This window comes from Anopheles gambiae, chromosome 3, assembly GCF_943734735.2.
Source record: "Anopheles gambiae chromosome 3, idAnoGambNW_F1_1, whole genome shotgun sequence".
In the NCBI taxonomy this organism is placed as follows: Eukaryota; Metazoa; Arthropoda; class Insecta; order Diptera; family Culicidae; genus Anopheles; species Anopheles gambiae.
Genome location: NC_064602.1, coordinates 93,614,372 through 93,629,145, shown reverse-complemented (window position 1 = coordinate 93,629,145; position 14,774 = coordinate 93,614,372). Strand labels below are relative to the sequence as shown.

General features: G+C 45.3%; 1 protein-coding gene across 10 annotated transcripts in view; it reads right to left on the bottom strand.

Annotated features, from left to right (window-relative positions):
- The window catches only part of LOC1280661 (6-phosphofructo-2-kinase/fructose-2,6-bisphosphatase), a 17,424-nt gene extending 2,650 nt beyond the window's left edge, over positions 1 to 14,774 (bottom strand). The window contains exons 1-9 of one of the 10 annotated variants that reach the window (XM_061654550.1): positions 14,220 to 14,729; positions 5,603 to 5,889; positions 4,825 to 4,959; positions 4,526 to 4,573; positions 3,464 to 3,721; positions 3,174 to 3,392; positions 2,872 to 3,106; positions 2,675 to 2,802; positions 183 to 1,903 (exon numbers count right to left, since the gene is read on the bottom strand). In XM_061654550.1, the coding sequence (XP_061510534.1) occupies positions 1,784 to 1,903; positions 2,675 to 2,802; positions 2,872 to 3,106; positions 3,174 to 3,392; positions 3,464 to 3,721; positions 4,526 to 4,573; positions 4,825 to 4,959; positions 5,603 to 5,889; positions 14,220 to 14,511 (1,722 nt within the window). In that variant the 5' untranslated portion in view covers positions 14,512 to 14,729 and the 3' untranslated portion in view covers positions 183 to 1,783. Of the gene's footprint in view, positions 1 to 182; positions 1,904 to 2,674; positions 2,803 to 2,871; positions 3,107 to 3,173; positions 3,393 to 3,463; positions 3,722 to 4,525; positions 4,574 to 4,824; positions 4,960 to 5,602; positions 5,890 to 5,975; positions 6,617 to 14,219 lie in introns of those variants that run through there. The other 9 variants (XM_061654552.1, XM_061654557.1, XM_061654553.1 and 6 more) reach the window with 9 other exon arrangements.

Below are 14,774 nucleotides of genomic sequence, written 5' to 3'. Positions count from 1 at the left end.
CAACACGTTTACTTTAATCACAATTAGAACTCACTCACTCACAAGGTGCAGTTAGAACCAAAAAAATAATTTTAATAATTCTTAAAAGAAAACTACTCTACTTACCTCGTTTAACTTTCAAACGGCAATTTCGTTCCTTCGATTAAATATGGTTCACCATCATATCTTCAACATCTGTAGTATTGTGTTTTGCGCGAGCTGCTGTTTTTATTCAGTTTTAGTTTCGATTGTTCTTATACCCTGTAAAGAGCCCGCTTTTGCTATATTTATGTGTCTAGGGTAGTTATTACTTGATCCTGTGCTGTTTGTTTTAATTTCATTCGCTAACCTACGACTGTTCAGACTCGGGCAAAGAATCCTATAAGAGAATATTCCTGAACAACAGCTATAGGACATCTATCATAATAAATGTTGTTCTTTGAATGTATGTGTGTGTTTTACCTTCGTTTTTGTTATACTTCATTAAATTAACCATTTTGCACAATCAAAATCTGAGGTTTTACCAAGATTTTACGTACATACCCCACAAATCATATGTCTTTTAGTGACGTTTAATGTTTTTTTTTTTCCACTAAACTAGCTTTAAATATCGACAAATTAGAAGAGAACCAACAAATGCACAATCATGTTTGAGGAGTGCTATAGATTTGTAGCGAAAAAAATCGTACAACGTATTTAAAAAAAGCATACAACCAAACAATAAGCGATTGGCTGATTCTGTAATCTTATTTACAACTTCATATACTCTACCATTTCCCTTACACACACTACGACTGTCTTGTACATAACTCTGTGCATCGTCTGTCCATTTCACCAACATCTCTTAGGATAGCAAAGGTACGAACGTGTTTGATCGACACACTGGACTCGGTATGGAACTACCATTTCTACGACCCTGCTAGGCGTATCATCCCATTTCCTACCAACTGGAGAAGTATCTAAAGGCAACGATTTCGATCAATGGCATCGTTGGGTGTCAGGGTGTTTTGGGGATGCAATATCAAAATGCTACGCGATTGCAATCAGCCATACCAAAAATATACCGCAAAAGCGCATTCCAGCCGCGGGGAGAGAATGAGGCAGAGTGTCAGAGATCCTTCGGTGTTTAATGGTCTACTTTTTCTCCGCTGGGTTTGGGTTTGGTTTCCCCACAAACTTTGCATCTAGCTGACCCGGTACCTAGAAAACACAATTTTGAAATCCCATCCCACACCCAGTTAGACGGTTTGGTTGTTTGTTAGCTTGAGTGGATTTGCAATGTTTTTGTATGCGTGAAATGATGTATTGTAACGAGAATGTACAAAGGAAGAGCATTCTAAAAGCGATAGTAAAAGAAAGGAGAACCCAATTATTGCCATTTTATTGTCCTCTCCATCCTAAACAACATAATATAAATGAGGTACCCTTCATGTGGAACAAAAATACAGTTTAAAAATGATAGCAGACCCACAAAAATAAGACCAGAATATCCTTTACAAATGAAATGATTGATAATGTGATACAACAATTAAAGCAAATGGTAAGTGATGTCCAAAGCAAGACAGTATCGAGAGCCTGGTGAAAGATCACATGATTTAAAATATATTAAAAAAAATAACTCAACCATCAATGTCCACTAATCCGGAAAAGAAACATTTTAGTCACCGTAATAAGCAAAGAGAACAACGAACATTGTTTAAAAACTAAATAAAAAACTCCTCTACACATATTACTCAGAGCTTTTGGGACAGCTTTAGAAACAGGAACTGCTCCCGTGTAATAATGCCCTACTAGAATCGATGATTTACGAGTTGTTGGGAAAGAAACGACATTCTCCATTGGAGCCGTTCAGAATGATCTGCTTTCCGTTCGGAGGGCTACCGCCCGCGGTGCTGTCGAAGGAATCGTCCAGATCCAGCTCACTCTGGAAGAGAAAGGTTTGGGATAGTGGACAGTGGTGCAAGGGGAAGGAGGAGTAGGAGGAGGAGAGTTCATAGAACGGGAAAGGTATGTATGATTGGAACGTGACCGCCCACATGTGCGTTTGTCCCATGAGAGGGTAAAGTAATCAGTATCGGAGAAAGAAAGAGAGATATAAGGTTGATGTTTAAATTTTGAGCTGCTTTCAAACAACAGCAGTAATCAAACTTCACTACAGCTGTTAGTACAAACCGAATCAGTTTCAAATCGACAGCAGTACAGCGTTGTTAGTTGAGGAAGCTAGCGGAGTAGCGTGAAGGGTACGATTGTTATACATGGGAGCGGCGCATTAGGCAAGAAAGGAGAGGACAGAAAAAGGAGGATAGGAAGAGCGAGTATGGGAAAATCTTACGGCGATAGGTTTTGTAGCCGTTTTGCAGGCACTGCAAACGACACTTTCAGCACGTCTGCTTTAACCACCCTCTGCAGTAAGTCGATATTACTAACCTTTTCTCGACACAATAGGTACTCCGATTGAGCGAAATTAATTTTAGTGCCACCCTACTTCATTTACCCCACAAAAAAAAACCGGATTAGCACAACACTTACAAGGGGACACACCCAAACCTCTACCTTTAATTAATAGCAACAGTAACCAAACAGTTCAATCATAATCGCAAAACAAGCATACAAAAACGACAACAAAGCAACGGACGATGGTCAGTAATAGCATTTGGTTAGGGACAGAATGGATTAAATCTTTGCAAAAACTCACCTCTGGTTTGGCGCGATGCGTATCGACGGCATGAATTGGGAGCATAATGTGTTCCACCTTGCAACCGTACGCGACCGGCGTCAGCTTGATGATCGTGTGGAGAGGCACTTTCAAGTACGGAAGTTCATCTGGAAAGGCCCACACAAAAACGCCCATTATTTCTTGCCACACAGGATATCCTCCATCGTGTTACTTACCGGCAGATTTGTCCAAAAAGTATGCCAGCACGCAGCGCAGCACGGCCTGGTGTGACACGACCAGCACGTTCCCTTGCCGCTCGAGCTCCATCATGACCGGTTCCAGTCGCACCACCAGATCTTCGTAGCTCTCGCCGCGCGGATAGCGATAGGCGAACTTGTTCTGATCGCGTGCCTTAAACTCTTCCGGGAAACGCAGCTGAATGTCTTCGTATGTCATTTCCTCGCAAATGCCCTACGATACAAAGTGAAAGTATGATGAAAACGCCGATCCGGAAGCGTTAAGGTGAGAAAATGCTTACCGCATCGATTTCGTTCAGCGCCTTCCAGCGTTCCTGCGGTGCGTTCACATCGGCGACGGTTTGTATTGTCCTTTTGAGCCAGGACGTCCACACGCGCAGCCCTTCGATCTGCTGCTCGTCGATGTACTTGGCAAGTGCTTGCGCGTAGCGGCGGCCCCGTTCGCTCAGATTGGAGTCGCCACCGATCAGTCCCTGTAGGTTGTGTTCGCTTTCTCCGTGCTAGGCAGAGGCAAAGGTAACGTGATGGGGTTTGTTTGTTCAATTTTCTTTTTTTTTCGTATTTTACTTACTCTGGTGAGATAGATCGTTCTGGGGGTAATGTGAATGTTCATCAAATAGTACACGATGCGCGACTGTATGTGTCCCTCGTGCTTGTGCACCACCACCTTTTCGCCCGTGTTGTAGATCTTCATGTAGGACAGATCCTTCTCCAGCTCCTCGCTCAGCGGCTCGTACCGTTCCTGGTAGTGCTCGATGCGCAGCCGGAAGTCCGACAACGCTTCATCCATGTTCATGTTCCGATAGTCGGGGCTACTTACTTTTACTTCCTATGGGGAGTGAAAGAGTGCGATTTGCCACGCGAGCACCGAAAAGAAAACAACAAAAAACACAACTGTTTGTTAGTTACTTTCCTTTTTTTGGGGGTTTTTTGTTGGAAGTATGTTGTCAGGATGAGGCACATTGTTTTTTTTTTTTAATCAATGAGAAAACAATTCAACAGTTAACAAATCAATCAAACTACATAAAATGGGTTCGAGAACAACAAACGCATTCATTTTTAAGGAATTTTAATTTAAAACGAGGAGAGAGTTAGCGCATTAATAATGGACCAGGACCATCGCCTTTCATCAACGTATGCCTTGACAAATGTCATTTTTGCAAATGTCATTGGTCCACATTTTTTATTTCGTATTTTTGTATTAATGCAACCAAAATTATGGATCCATCCATCAATCAACACCCTTCGGACCCGTTAGAAGAAGGAACAAATCTTGTGAAAACCATCATAACGATAGCCCTGGTGGCATCGAACTGTAGCAACATACCGAGCGGTAAGGTGGAAATCGCTCGCTCATACCTGGAACGGCTTCACGCCGCAGCGATAAACAAGGGCGAAACGGTGCCCAATGTGGAAAGGATGCTGCTGTTCCTGAATTCACACATGGAGCAGCTACCGGCGGTACGAGCACATGGGCAAACCACGAACAACACAGAAAACACACAAAATCTACACCAGTCGTAAAACGGTTAGTGACGTCATTTATGGAAAATTTATGTGTATGCGTATACCGGACACTGGCCGTTGTGTTAATCATTTTTAACACACACACACACTGCACAACAATAGTCACCTCGTTCGGAATTAATGGCGGATGATGCTCCAAGCCACTGATCTTGACCTGGCATGATGAATGGGAGGAAAACCGGACGTCAAACGTAAGCGTATTCGTATTCGATTCGTAACGGAAATACATATTCTATTGTTTGATTGATGCTCGTTACTATTAATCAAATAATCGCCAATTCAAACCTATCTTTTTCGTTTTCTATGTTTTTTTTAAACAGCAAAAAGGTCAAATGTGAAATGGGCCAAAGCGTTGGAAGAGAAACTATGTACCGCCACACGATACTCCAACCATGTTATGCTTACCATAATGTTCTGTTCGATAATGCTGGGATCGTCACAGACCGACTCGACGAAAAAGAGCTTGTAGCCCATCTTTTTTACCACAATTTCGCGTATCATCTGACGCCGGTCGCGGGTAGAATTTGTAGCATCAAACACCTACAATAAACGAAAGATTGAAACATTAATATTCATTCAAAATGATTGCTGAGGGAATAAAATCGAAAGCGTACAGTGGAATTTATGAAGTTGAGTAATTTGTGTTCAGTTCGTGTGGCAAACAGGGAGCAAACGTTTCCCATTCGCGATGGTTCTAGGTGTACGTTACACAGCTGTTCATAAACAACCCTACAATCTACCGAATAAACAAACAAACATGATCCAGCCGAAGTTTGCTTGTAAACCTTTGCACCATTGGCCTGTCCCTTCCCCTCATGCTTCCATACTTCCTGACGACGTACGTTTAATTTGTACACCGTCGCATCGCATCATTCCGGATGCATCCAAACTGCAGCGGCCAGTCAATTTCTTATCGATTCTTTCTGTTTCCATTACAACCACAACAGCTTCAGCACGCGCCCAAGCTGTGGCCTCGTTTGGAACGATTTATAACTAACACGGCGCAGAGGTATGAGATTAAGGCACAATCCAGTAATCGCACAATGAGCTGTGTTTATCGATACACGGCTTCGAAAAGTATCCTAATCATGTTGTAAATAAAATTAATTGATAAGCTTTCCTCCTTCCTATCATTCCCTTGCACGCCCAAATCAACCTTTAACCCTCCCGCCGATTGACTTACCGCCACTTCGCCACCATTTTCCAACCAGTTGCAAACGTCCTCCAGCGCCAGCTCGGCACAGTGCTGCCGGATCGCCATCGCTTCCTCATTGTCCGGGCGGAAAAACTCATGGCTGCGGTAGGCGTCGGTCGCATGGCGCCGGTACTCGCCCAGATTGAACACCTTCGTGTTGATGCCGATCCAGTTTAGGTAGCGGGACAGCTTTTTCGAGATGTACGTTTTGCCGCGGGCCGGCAGCCCGACCATCGCAATCACGTGCGGACTGTTCACATAGTTGGCACGCTCGCCTGGGAAGAAAAGAAGCAAATCATAAAACATAAATAAACGAACATTTGGACAACCGGATGTATGGTTCCAAGGCTATTTTGCGCACCATTGCCAAACGTTTCCTTGTTGAGAAATTTCCATCCGAGCGAGATCATATTGTCGCTGGATTCTTTTTCGCCAGTTGCCATTGCCTACTTCTCACAGCACTACTTTCACCGACTAGCAAAAAGGACTTGAACGTTGATGGACTACAATTAGGATTGGTTACGATGTACTTCCAGCTACACTATTCACAGCCGAACGCACATACTCCACGGCCCGATCGCTAAACCAACACTGTGCGCGCTTCCCGTAGGGCCGTCCTACTGCAATCTTACTCCGTCGCCGAATGAGGCGAAGGGACAGGCAATGCAATGCAAGCGACGAAGCAAACCGACCACGGCCTAGAAATTAGATAACGATGCAATCTGTACCGATGCTTCCCGTTCCCTCATATGCGTCCCACACCACCACCAAGCACCTCCTGTGAAGCGTTCAATGGTTGGTGGTTTTTGCTACTGGTTAAACTAAAAACTCTGGCCGAGGGTAAAATCGTGTTTTTTGTCACGCTAAAACAAATGGCGAGATGTGAAAGATGGGGAAAGTTGCACAATGTTTGGTTGTTCTTTTTTATTACTGTTGCACAAATCCGATGCTGTGTTGTTGTTGTTGCGCAGCTGAACGCCGGGAGCTGTCAAATTCGCCCGTACAACATTTTGACGTTCAAATATCACTGCATCTCGCTCATTTTCTCTACCCTTCCTTTACTTGCCTACAGGTCTCATTTAAAAGTGAGCTTTTGTGAGCGTGAAAAAAACGTAAATAAACTTGGTGGTTGACTAAATTTTATGTAGGCAATTTTGTTCAATTATTTGCATAGCATTTGCAAATTGATGGGTAAGGGCCGTAGGAAAGTTGCTCAACGCGTAGGACCTCAATTCAAAGAGGCACACGCAAAAATCACTGCGAGGAAAAGACCTGGATGAAACCAAATACCACATCCGGCGGCTGGTAAGTTTGTTACAAGTTGCAAGATCTTAAAAATCTTGAACCCTCAAAACCCTCACATTTTATATTAAAAACGATTGCCAACGCGGAAAAATCGCACTGATTTGGAGCGCTCGCCAACACTCATGACAATCGGTTTTCGCCTAGCGGGCAATTATTCCTTCATGTGATGTTAGCGCCATCTATTGGACGTATGGGCTTAGTTTAGCAAAGAAACCAACCTTTCGTGTTCAGAATGTAAAGTATACTCTCTGAGTATTTCACAGCGTGCAAAGTATACTTTATAATGTTAAACTGTATTACACGTAGCTCATCCAGTGTAAGCCACAAATAACCAATACATAAATAAATGGTAAATATGGCCATTAGTTTCTTTCCTTATGGAAGTTCATCAGCAACAAAACACAGTAATTTGTGTAATTCCATTTGCCTACGAATGTCTTACAAATCAACCATAGGGTAGGATCCTTATGTTCCCCCCCCCCCCCCCCTCCCTTCCTGTTCCCTATTTACTATTTCACTCATCGGTGTCTAACCAGAGTGTTCGTAGAAAATTGCAACAAAATCGCTACTTTCCACAAGTGTGAACACGTGCCTGGTCACCAGTTGTTGGCGCGGCTACTTGTTTGGCATCAATTTGCAATTCTGATCCGCACACCAGGCACACACTGTAACACTTCATTCATGCAACACGCTGTCTCCTGATTTACAACAAATCGCGGCGCTAATGCGTGTCAACCATAAAGCATTTTGTTATCGCCTTATCGAGGAGTGAGTTCAAATAATTTGCTTCCATTAACTTTTTCACCATTTTTTTTAGCTCTGAGCGAGGATACGGTACCATACTTCAACAAAAAATGTTAAAGTGTAATAAAAAATCGTACTCATCCTGCACTACCGCCTACCGCCACCTTGTAGTTCAACGCTCCCACTAGAATTTAGCTGACGAACAGCGCACGATCGACAGTGATGACAAATTGAGCAGGAAACGTTCAATATGGTAACAACCCGAAGAAGCACGCCGGAGAAGCGCCGTTGTTCACTGCCAAAGACATGTGTCAAGCGACAACGATAGGATGGCGCGGGTTTGAAAATGCGCAAGCAAAACCGCAGAGCCGCGTGCGTTCGCGCGCGCGGTTGTGTGTGTTTGATGACGCTAAAACCGGATTCATCGGCGTCTTGCCAATTCGTCACCCGTTACACACTGGGAGGGTGGTATTGGCGCTCGGTTGTTGTCTTTTTCGGGAGTTGTTTCTCCACCCCTATTCCAAGCAACGCAAGAAAGACGCACAGGTGTAGAGCGCCAAAAAACACACCCATGGCATGTTGTCACGCGATCAAAGCGTGTTTATTTTCAGAACGCATCAGAACCGGTTGACGAAAGCATTACCGGCAGGAAGTTCATATTAGATAAGTGAAGAAGATCGCTCTTCCAAGTGATCAGCATTTTTGTTTTGTTTTTTGTGTATATCAAGCTAAAAAGATTAACCACATCAAATCAATACCACAGTCAGTAGCGGGTTTACAGTCTCGGGGGCCCTAAGCAGTAAGAGTTGTTGAGGCCCCTTTTTACATGATTACCGGGGGTACTCGGCACCCGTCATTGATTATGTAACATTTTAACTTAAATTTTGTTGCTGCCGGGGGGGGGGGGGGGGTGGTTTTAGTTCGTCTAGCGCGGGGCCCCAACGTCCATAACCCACGGGGCCCTCCTTGCTAATACAGTGCCATATTCTATCAACTGTTATGGATTATGTACTAAAGATTCCGGGGCCCCTCATTGACGGGCCCCCCGCAATTGCTTACTTTGCTTACCGTTAAATACGCCACTGACCACAGTGTTGGGTTTCGCCTAGCAAATCAATATTACGCACCAACACCCGCAGCAGAATTGAGTTTGAGCGACAAGCACGCAACGGCTTTTTTCTCTACTAAAATGTGGCCCCAAACACACGTGCCGCCCTAGGCGATAGTCTAACACACGGCCAGAGTCCCGCTCTGCCACGATCCGGATTTAATTAGCGCGTTTTGCACGAATTTTCGGACCATAATTGCATTCGAAATTGGTCCATTTTCACACGACGAAGGATTAAGTTCGTGGTCACGATTTGTTTGACTACAGCTCAGAACCGGAACAGCAATTGACGTGATCTTGTGAATAGAGTTGTGTATTGAGTGGTAAATAAAAGCAATTAATTCGTTGTGAGACAGTAAAAGGAAGGTTTTCTTTATACAGAAGTAATTAAAATTATTCCAAACGTGTGTTATAGGCGGTCAAATCAATAAATTAACACCAATAATACCCTCTTGATTCTAGATATTAGATTTTTGTCATTTTTTTAACCACCGACATGTTTTTATTGATTTTGCAACAAATCAATCAATCAAATATAACACCTTCAACTAGAGCTAGAAGCGTTCCCAACGGTTAAAAAGACCCTATAAGGTGTACAAGAATGTGTAAGTGTGATTGCGCGTTTGTTTATCATTATTCCCTAGAACTGGCGGTGATGGTGGTGGGTCCGAGTCGGGTGAGTAAACAAACAGCTCATATTTCGCCGCAACTGCATATTAGCGTTGCGTTGCAGTTTCATTTTCTACTTGGCGCTAATCATCCCGTTCCAGTAGCGCTTTATGACTCATTTTTGCTATGGGTAATAGCACTGTTTCTAACAGTGTTTCTAATGTGAAATTGGAATCTAACAGGAGAGCTTCGGGAGTGATCATGCAACAAGAGCAAGAATCAATCCAATTTGTCTTTCGTTTGACCGCCAGAATACGTTCACCAATAGGAAGAGGTCCCTCGCAATGTCACGGTCGAATGGATTGCAAAGTGTACAGCGACCACAGCAAAGAAAGGAACCGAGCGGCACCCATGATAGACCAAACAGATAATGCATTATTACTATACACATGTATAGCACCGGCCAAGTGCGCCGGCCTCAGCAACAGCCGGCCCCTAAAGACGCAACCAGGCTATCGTAAATCACTTTCGCTTGATAATGGCCCCTCAGGTTCACCGTAACGTACGCTCGCCACTGATAAGCGGTCCAAACCAAAAACCAAACAAACCCGCCAACACTCTGGCGGCCCTGTCCGCGCATTCTGGACCGCGGGCGCATGGTAGGCACATCATCCGAGAGGCGAGATTTCGCTGCGACGTAATCGATTACGACGATGTCTTAATAGAATTGCTTGGCAAACGCGAGCGAGCGCGCACACACACACACACGCGTCACTGGGACGCGACCTTGTGGTCATCGTAAGATCACTGGGAGCGGATGATCGGTGACGGTTCGTTGTTTGTCCGTGCTAAAAATTCGTACTGATTAAAGTCGGATTTGCGTCATGCTGTTGGCCTCGTTGCCGTTATCGACGGGAAAGTGTATTGCTTTGCGGACTATAAGTAAACAATATTCTGCTAGCGATGTACCGTTTGGAAAATATCTAAATAAATCCAATCCGACGTTTGCATTTACCAACATGAATCCATGATCTTACTGGATTTTACTGGAATTCCTAGACATTCGATTAGTACATCATAGGAAACACCACAACAAAAAAACAATTACACTGCAAAATTAACCAGTACCACCACCAAGTCGTAAAAAAGGTCAGAAACACAACAAACCCCTCCATCAAACAGTTGAAGCTATTTAGAGCCACCGCTTGGAGCACGGCAGATTAGCATCGCTGCGGGTAATAATAGCTTGGAACCAAGTGTCTCCAGCAGGCAAGTTCAACGACTACAAAGCTACTCTTGGCGGGTGTACGATAAGACCTGACCCTGATAAGCCTAAACGGACGTGCGTGTTTCCCAGGGCGCCAAATTGGCCACCACTACGATCTTCCGGCTATGTCTGTATCTCTCTAGTAGGCTCTAGGTATATTTTTCATCAAGCATAAAGGAAGACCTTTAAAGACATCCTATTTCCCAGTCTAACACGGAAATACAATTATCCGTTTTGCGGGTTGGAACTGTTTTGCGCTATCTCGGCAAGACGTGCTGAAGAAATCCCCCTTGCGGTGGACGCAAATCGGTATCTTATCGATAGATAGGTCGTGTATCACACGACAGGTTCATGCATGCAGGGCAAGCTGATGAAGCATTTAGTTATGATTATTGAATGATTTTGGAGAACTAAAGGAAGTTAAATGTTTTGTTTCAATATTTTGCTGTTTTGTAGCCTTCAAAGTGGAGTGTTCTTACCCCAACATTGATAAAGACTTAATTTCCAACAATCTTCTCTATTGGAGACAGTTCACAAACATTGGAAACAGCTCCATCAATCATCAATCAATCCGGCTGTAAATTAGGTGTCAAAATGTCGTCGAATAACTTAATTGCAGGGCAGAAGAGAGTAACAAAAATGAGGATAATAATACCAAACTCTGCCTGTCAGAAAGCCCATTACATCAATCAACAAAACGGTATCACGTTCTGAGCGATGATGATGCACGTGCATCGCCGAAGGACACAAAATGTGTTGAACATGCCTTGGAAAGTGTCGCTGTGTGTTTTTCGTATAAATTAATTATTTTCACCACCAAGCCAGACGTCTGTGAGTGCGCTGTTGGCATACAAAGCCCACCCACCGGCCGGCTTATTGACGCGCGACCGTAATCATCTAATGACTTTTCGTGACGTCGCTTTGTCCCGATGAGCCATTTCCCACGCGGAGTGAGCAGTATTTCTACAGCTTCGATCATTCTCTCCCCCCAGGAAACCTAGCGCAGGTTCATTCGGAAGGCTTTTCCACACCCGAGAACCCACACACACACACACACAGTTATATAAACTAAAATAAACGCTTCACTAAACTGCAACCACAACAGCACAAGCGACAGGACGGGGAAGGGGAAGTAAATTGCAGTGCAGGCGGGAAAATGTGCAAAAAAGAGCACGTGCCACCGCGCTTGCGAAGATGCAACTACCCTGACGGCGTCCAACGTCGTTGAAGCTAAAAAGGGTGATGAAGAAGCGTACTCTCACCGAGCGTGCCACACCCATTCGCGACGGGCGGACGGGTGGAAAATTGGTGTGCGGGAAACCCCCAAGGACATTGTAGTACATTGTCCAACCAGAAGCTAAGCTCTTCCTGTTGATTGTATGTGTGTGTGTGTGTCTGAGTGACTGTGTCAGGTGCATCTTCTCGTGCCGAGGAGCAACTGGTGCCATTCTTTTCCTTTCCGTACGGTTTCCCAAGTTCAAGGGCGTCTTCCCCCCGAGGGGGTACGTTTATGGGGATGAGACTCATTATTCAACTCCACGCTTGAGGAGGGAAGGTTGTGTGGCATTGTGTTGCATTTTACGCTTCTGTTAAGGGAAACGAGTGTTCCCTTTCTGGTGTTACGCGCGCTTCAGAGAGGCCAAAGTGGGAAACAGGAATTTGTATTACAATTCCAGCAGTACATTACATGTCTTTAGGATGTCTAAGGTATCCATTCTTCATTCATACTAACAACACTTTATGATCGTACAGCAAACTTCACAAAACAATTGACCAAAAAGCTAGTTTCCATGCGTGAGTCTCTTCGTCTAGTAATTCGACCTCCAAAAAAAAGATGTTCCCGGTAGCCCAGATCACAAACAGACCATCTTCATAGACCGCACAGTTGATCCCGGATAACCTTCCTTAATTAGAGCACCAAAAAGAACGGACATTGTTGATTGATGGTAAGCACGCGATACAAATTGAAACCGAAGTCACGAGATGGTCAACAGATTCTTTTAGAGCTCGAACTCACAAACCTTAAAGCTAATCCCTAGCAGTTCAACGGCCTCCATGGGGTGGGCCGACAGCAACAAAACCCCTGACCCTGGCCTTCCCAACGGTCAGTTACATCGTTTTTCAAACGCATAAACAGTATGAAATCCGGTTCATCCCTTTGGTGGGACGCGATTCGTTCGGAATTAAAAATACATCTTCTTCCTTTCAAGGGGAGGCCTGTTTTCGCCTCTCAGCTGATGCCGATGCCGACAGGAGTGTGGGGCGTTTAGAGCGACAAAAACCACCCTACATTTCTCTGGTGGGCCCTGACAATATTTGTGGCACGATGTGGAAAGGGAAAATCAATCAACAAAAGGAAGCCCCATATGGTTGGGTGCGTGGAAAAATGAACTTGCTTCGTCCAACAAGTGTCACGCGAGTGGTTCGGATAGTTTTCCACAGCAGTGCGAATAAAGCAGGCTTTGACTAACACAAGTGGAGCAGCCGATCACGTCTTCCAAGTTGCCGGTCTAATGGCGACGGAATGTGTTATTTAAAAGGCTGATATGTGACAAGCAAAAATAAATACGAATCCAACCACCTCAAACTACAACTGTAAGTGCACGAGGGTAGCGTATGATCGGAACGGTAGCAAAAGACCACCCAAAAAAATGGCAAAACACCGCCCAAAAACGTGCTTTGCTTCCTTGGCACTGATGTTCCTGGCCACTGCGGGGGAACAGGAATGCATATTTGAAACCAACAAAAAAAGCAAAAGTAAAAGAAGGGTCACAAAATTGTAAAACAACCAGGAAAAGTGCGCCCCGCGAATACACAGCGCGGAGTTCTATTTTTAATGTAGCGCCCGTACCAAAATTTTCACCACCGAGCGTCTCCATCGCCCATCCGTAGTAGGCCGAAAATGTTTGAAGTATGTGTATGTATGTGTGTGTGTGTGACTTTTCCTTCTGCTTCTTCTAGCCACTCGACTTTAGGGTGTGCAAACCCGCGTCAATGGTTATGTTGCTTCCAACTGTTTTCTACACCCCCCTTTTTGCCATTTTCCTTGCTACTCTTCGGTTTCTCTTTTTCCTTTTCCTTCAACCCGCCACCCCGGATATATGCTTTACTACATACCGTCCCGCCCGAGATCATCACTATCATCGTCGGTGTCACTCGGTTGTGCCTTCTACGTCACTTTCATGGTCACGGCGCAACACACGCACTGTATGCGTCGGAGGGGACGGACGGACGGACGGGGGGAGCATAATCGTATGGCGTGATATTCGTCTCAGCCGGTCCCTTCCGAACTCACTCTCTGTCTCTCTCTCCTGCTCCTTCTCTTCCCAGATTCGCTCGCGTGCGCATTTCAATCTCACACTCCAATTTACGCTCGTTGCCATAGTTTCCACAATGCCTACCACCCGCCCTTTTCGTGGCAGGAGAAACGGGGTAGAAAAATGCCTCCCTTGTTTCGCTTGCATACCGGCGGAAATGTTGGACACGGGTTTGGCACGGGAATGGCTTTGTTGTTTGTGGTTGTTGTTGTTGCTGGTGTTGCTGCTGGAAAAAACACAAAACCCGACACTTACCCCGTATCGGGAACGGTTTCGTCTGGATGGTTTCGGTCGTCGGGGGCAGCATCTTCCGCGTGCCCTCGGACATGACGCTGGGGCAGAGCTGAATTTCGCTGAGCGCCTCGCCGTACTGCTTGCCGCCGCTCTGGCTCGATGTGCGCACTCGCAGCGAACGGGACGCGATGGCCGCGGCCACGGCGGACGCGGTCGGGGCAGTCGCCGGTAGGGACGGGCCGGTCGCCGGATTGCTGCTGCCGGTGGCACCACTACCACCGGCACCACCACCAGCACTCACTATTACGTCCATCGTGGGCACGGGAGCAGGTGGTTTTGGGACGATTAATCACTGATAAAATCCAAAAGGGCGCGCGCCGGACGCGTCCGGAGAAATACCGACACAGCACAACAATAATTTCACTAACACACACACACACGCACACGCGGGAACGCTGCGCACACTGAACTGACAGAAGAATGTCGAGGCGCGGGAAGAACGACCTCACGCTATCGCTGCTATCCGTCAAATGAATGCTTTTCGCAACGTTTGAAGTACAGCTGCCGCCGTGCGCA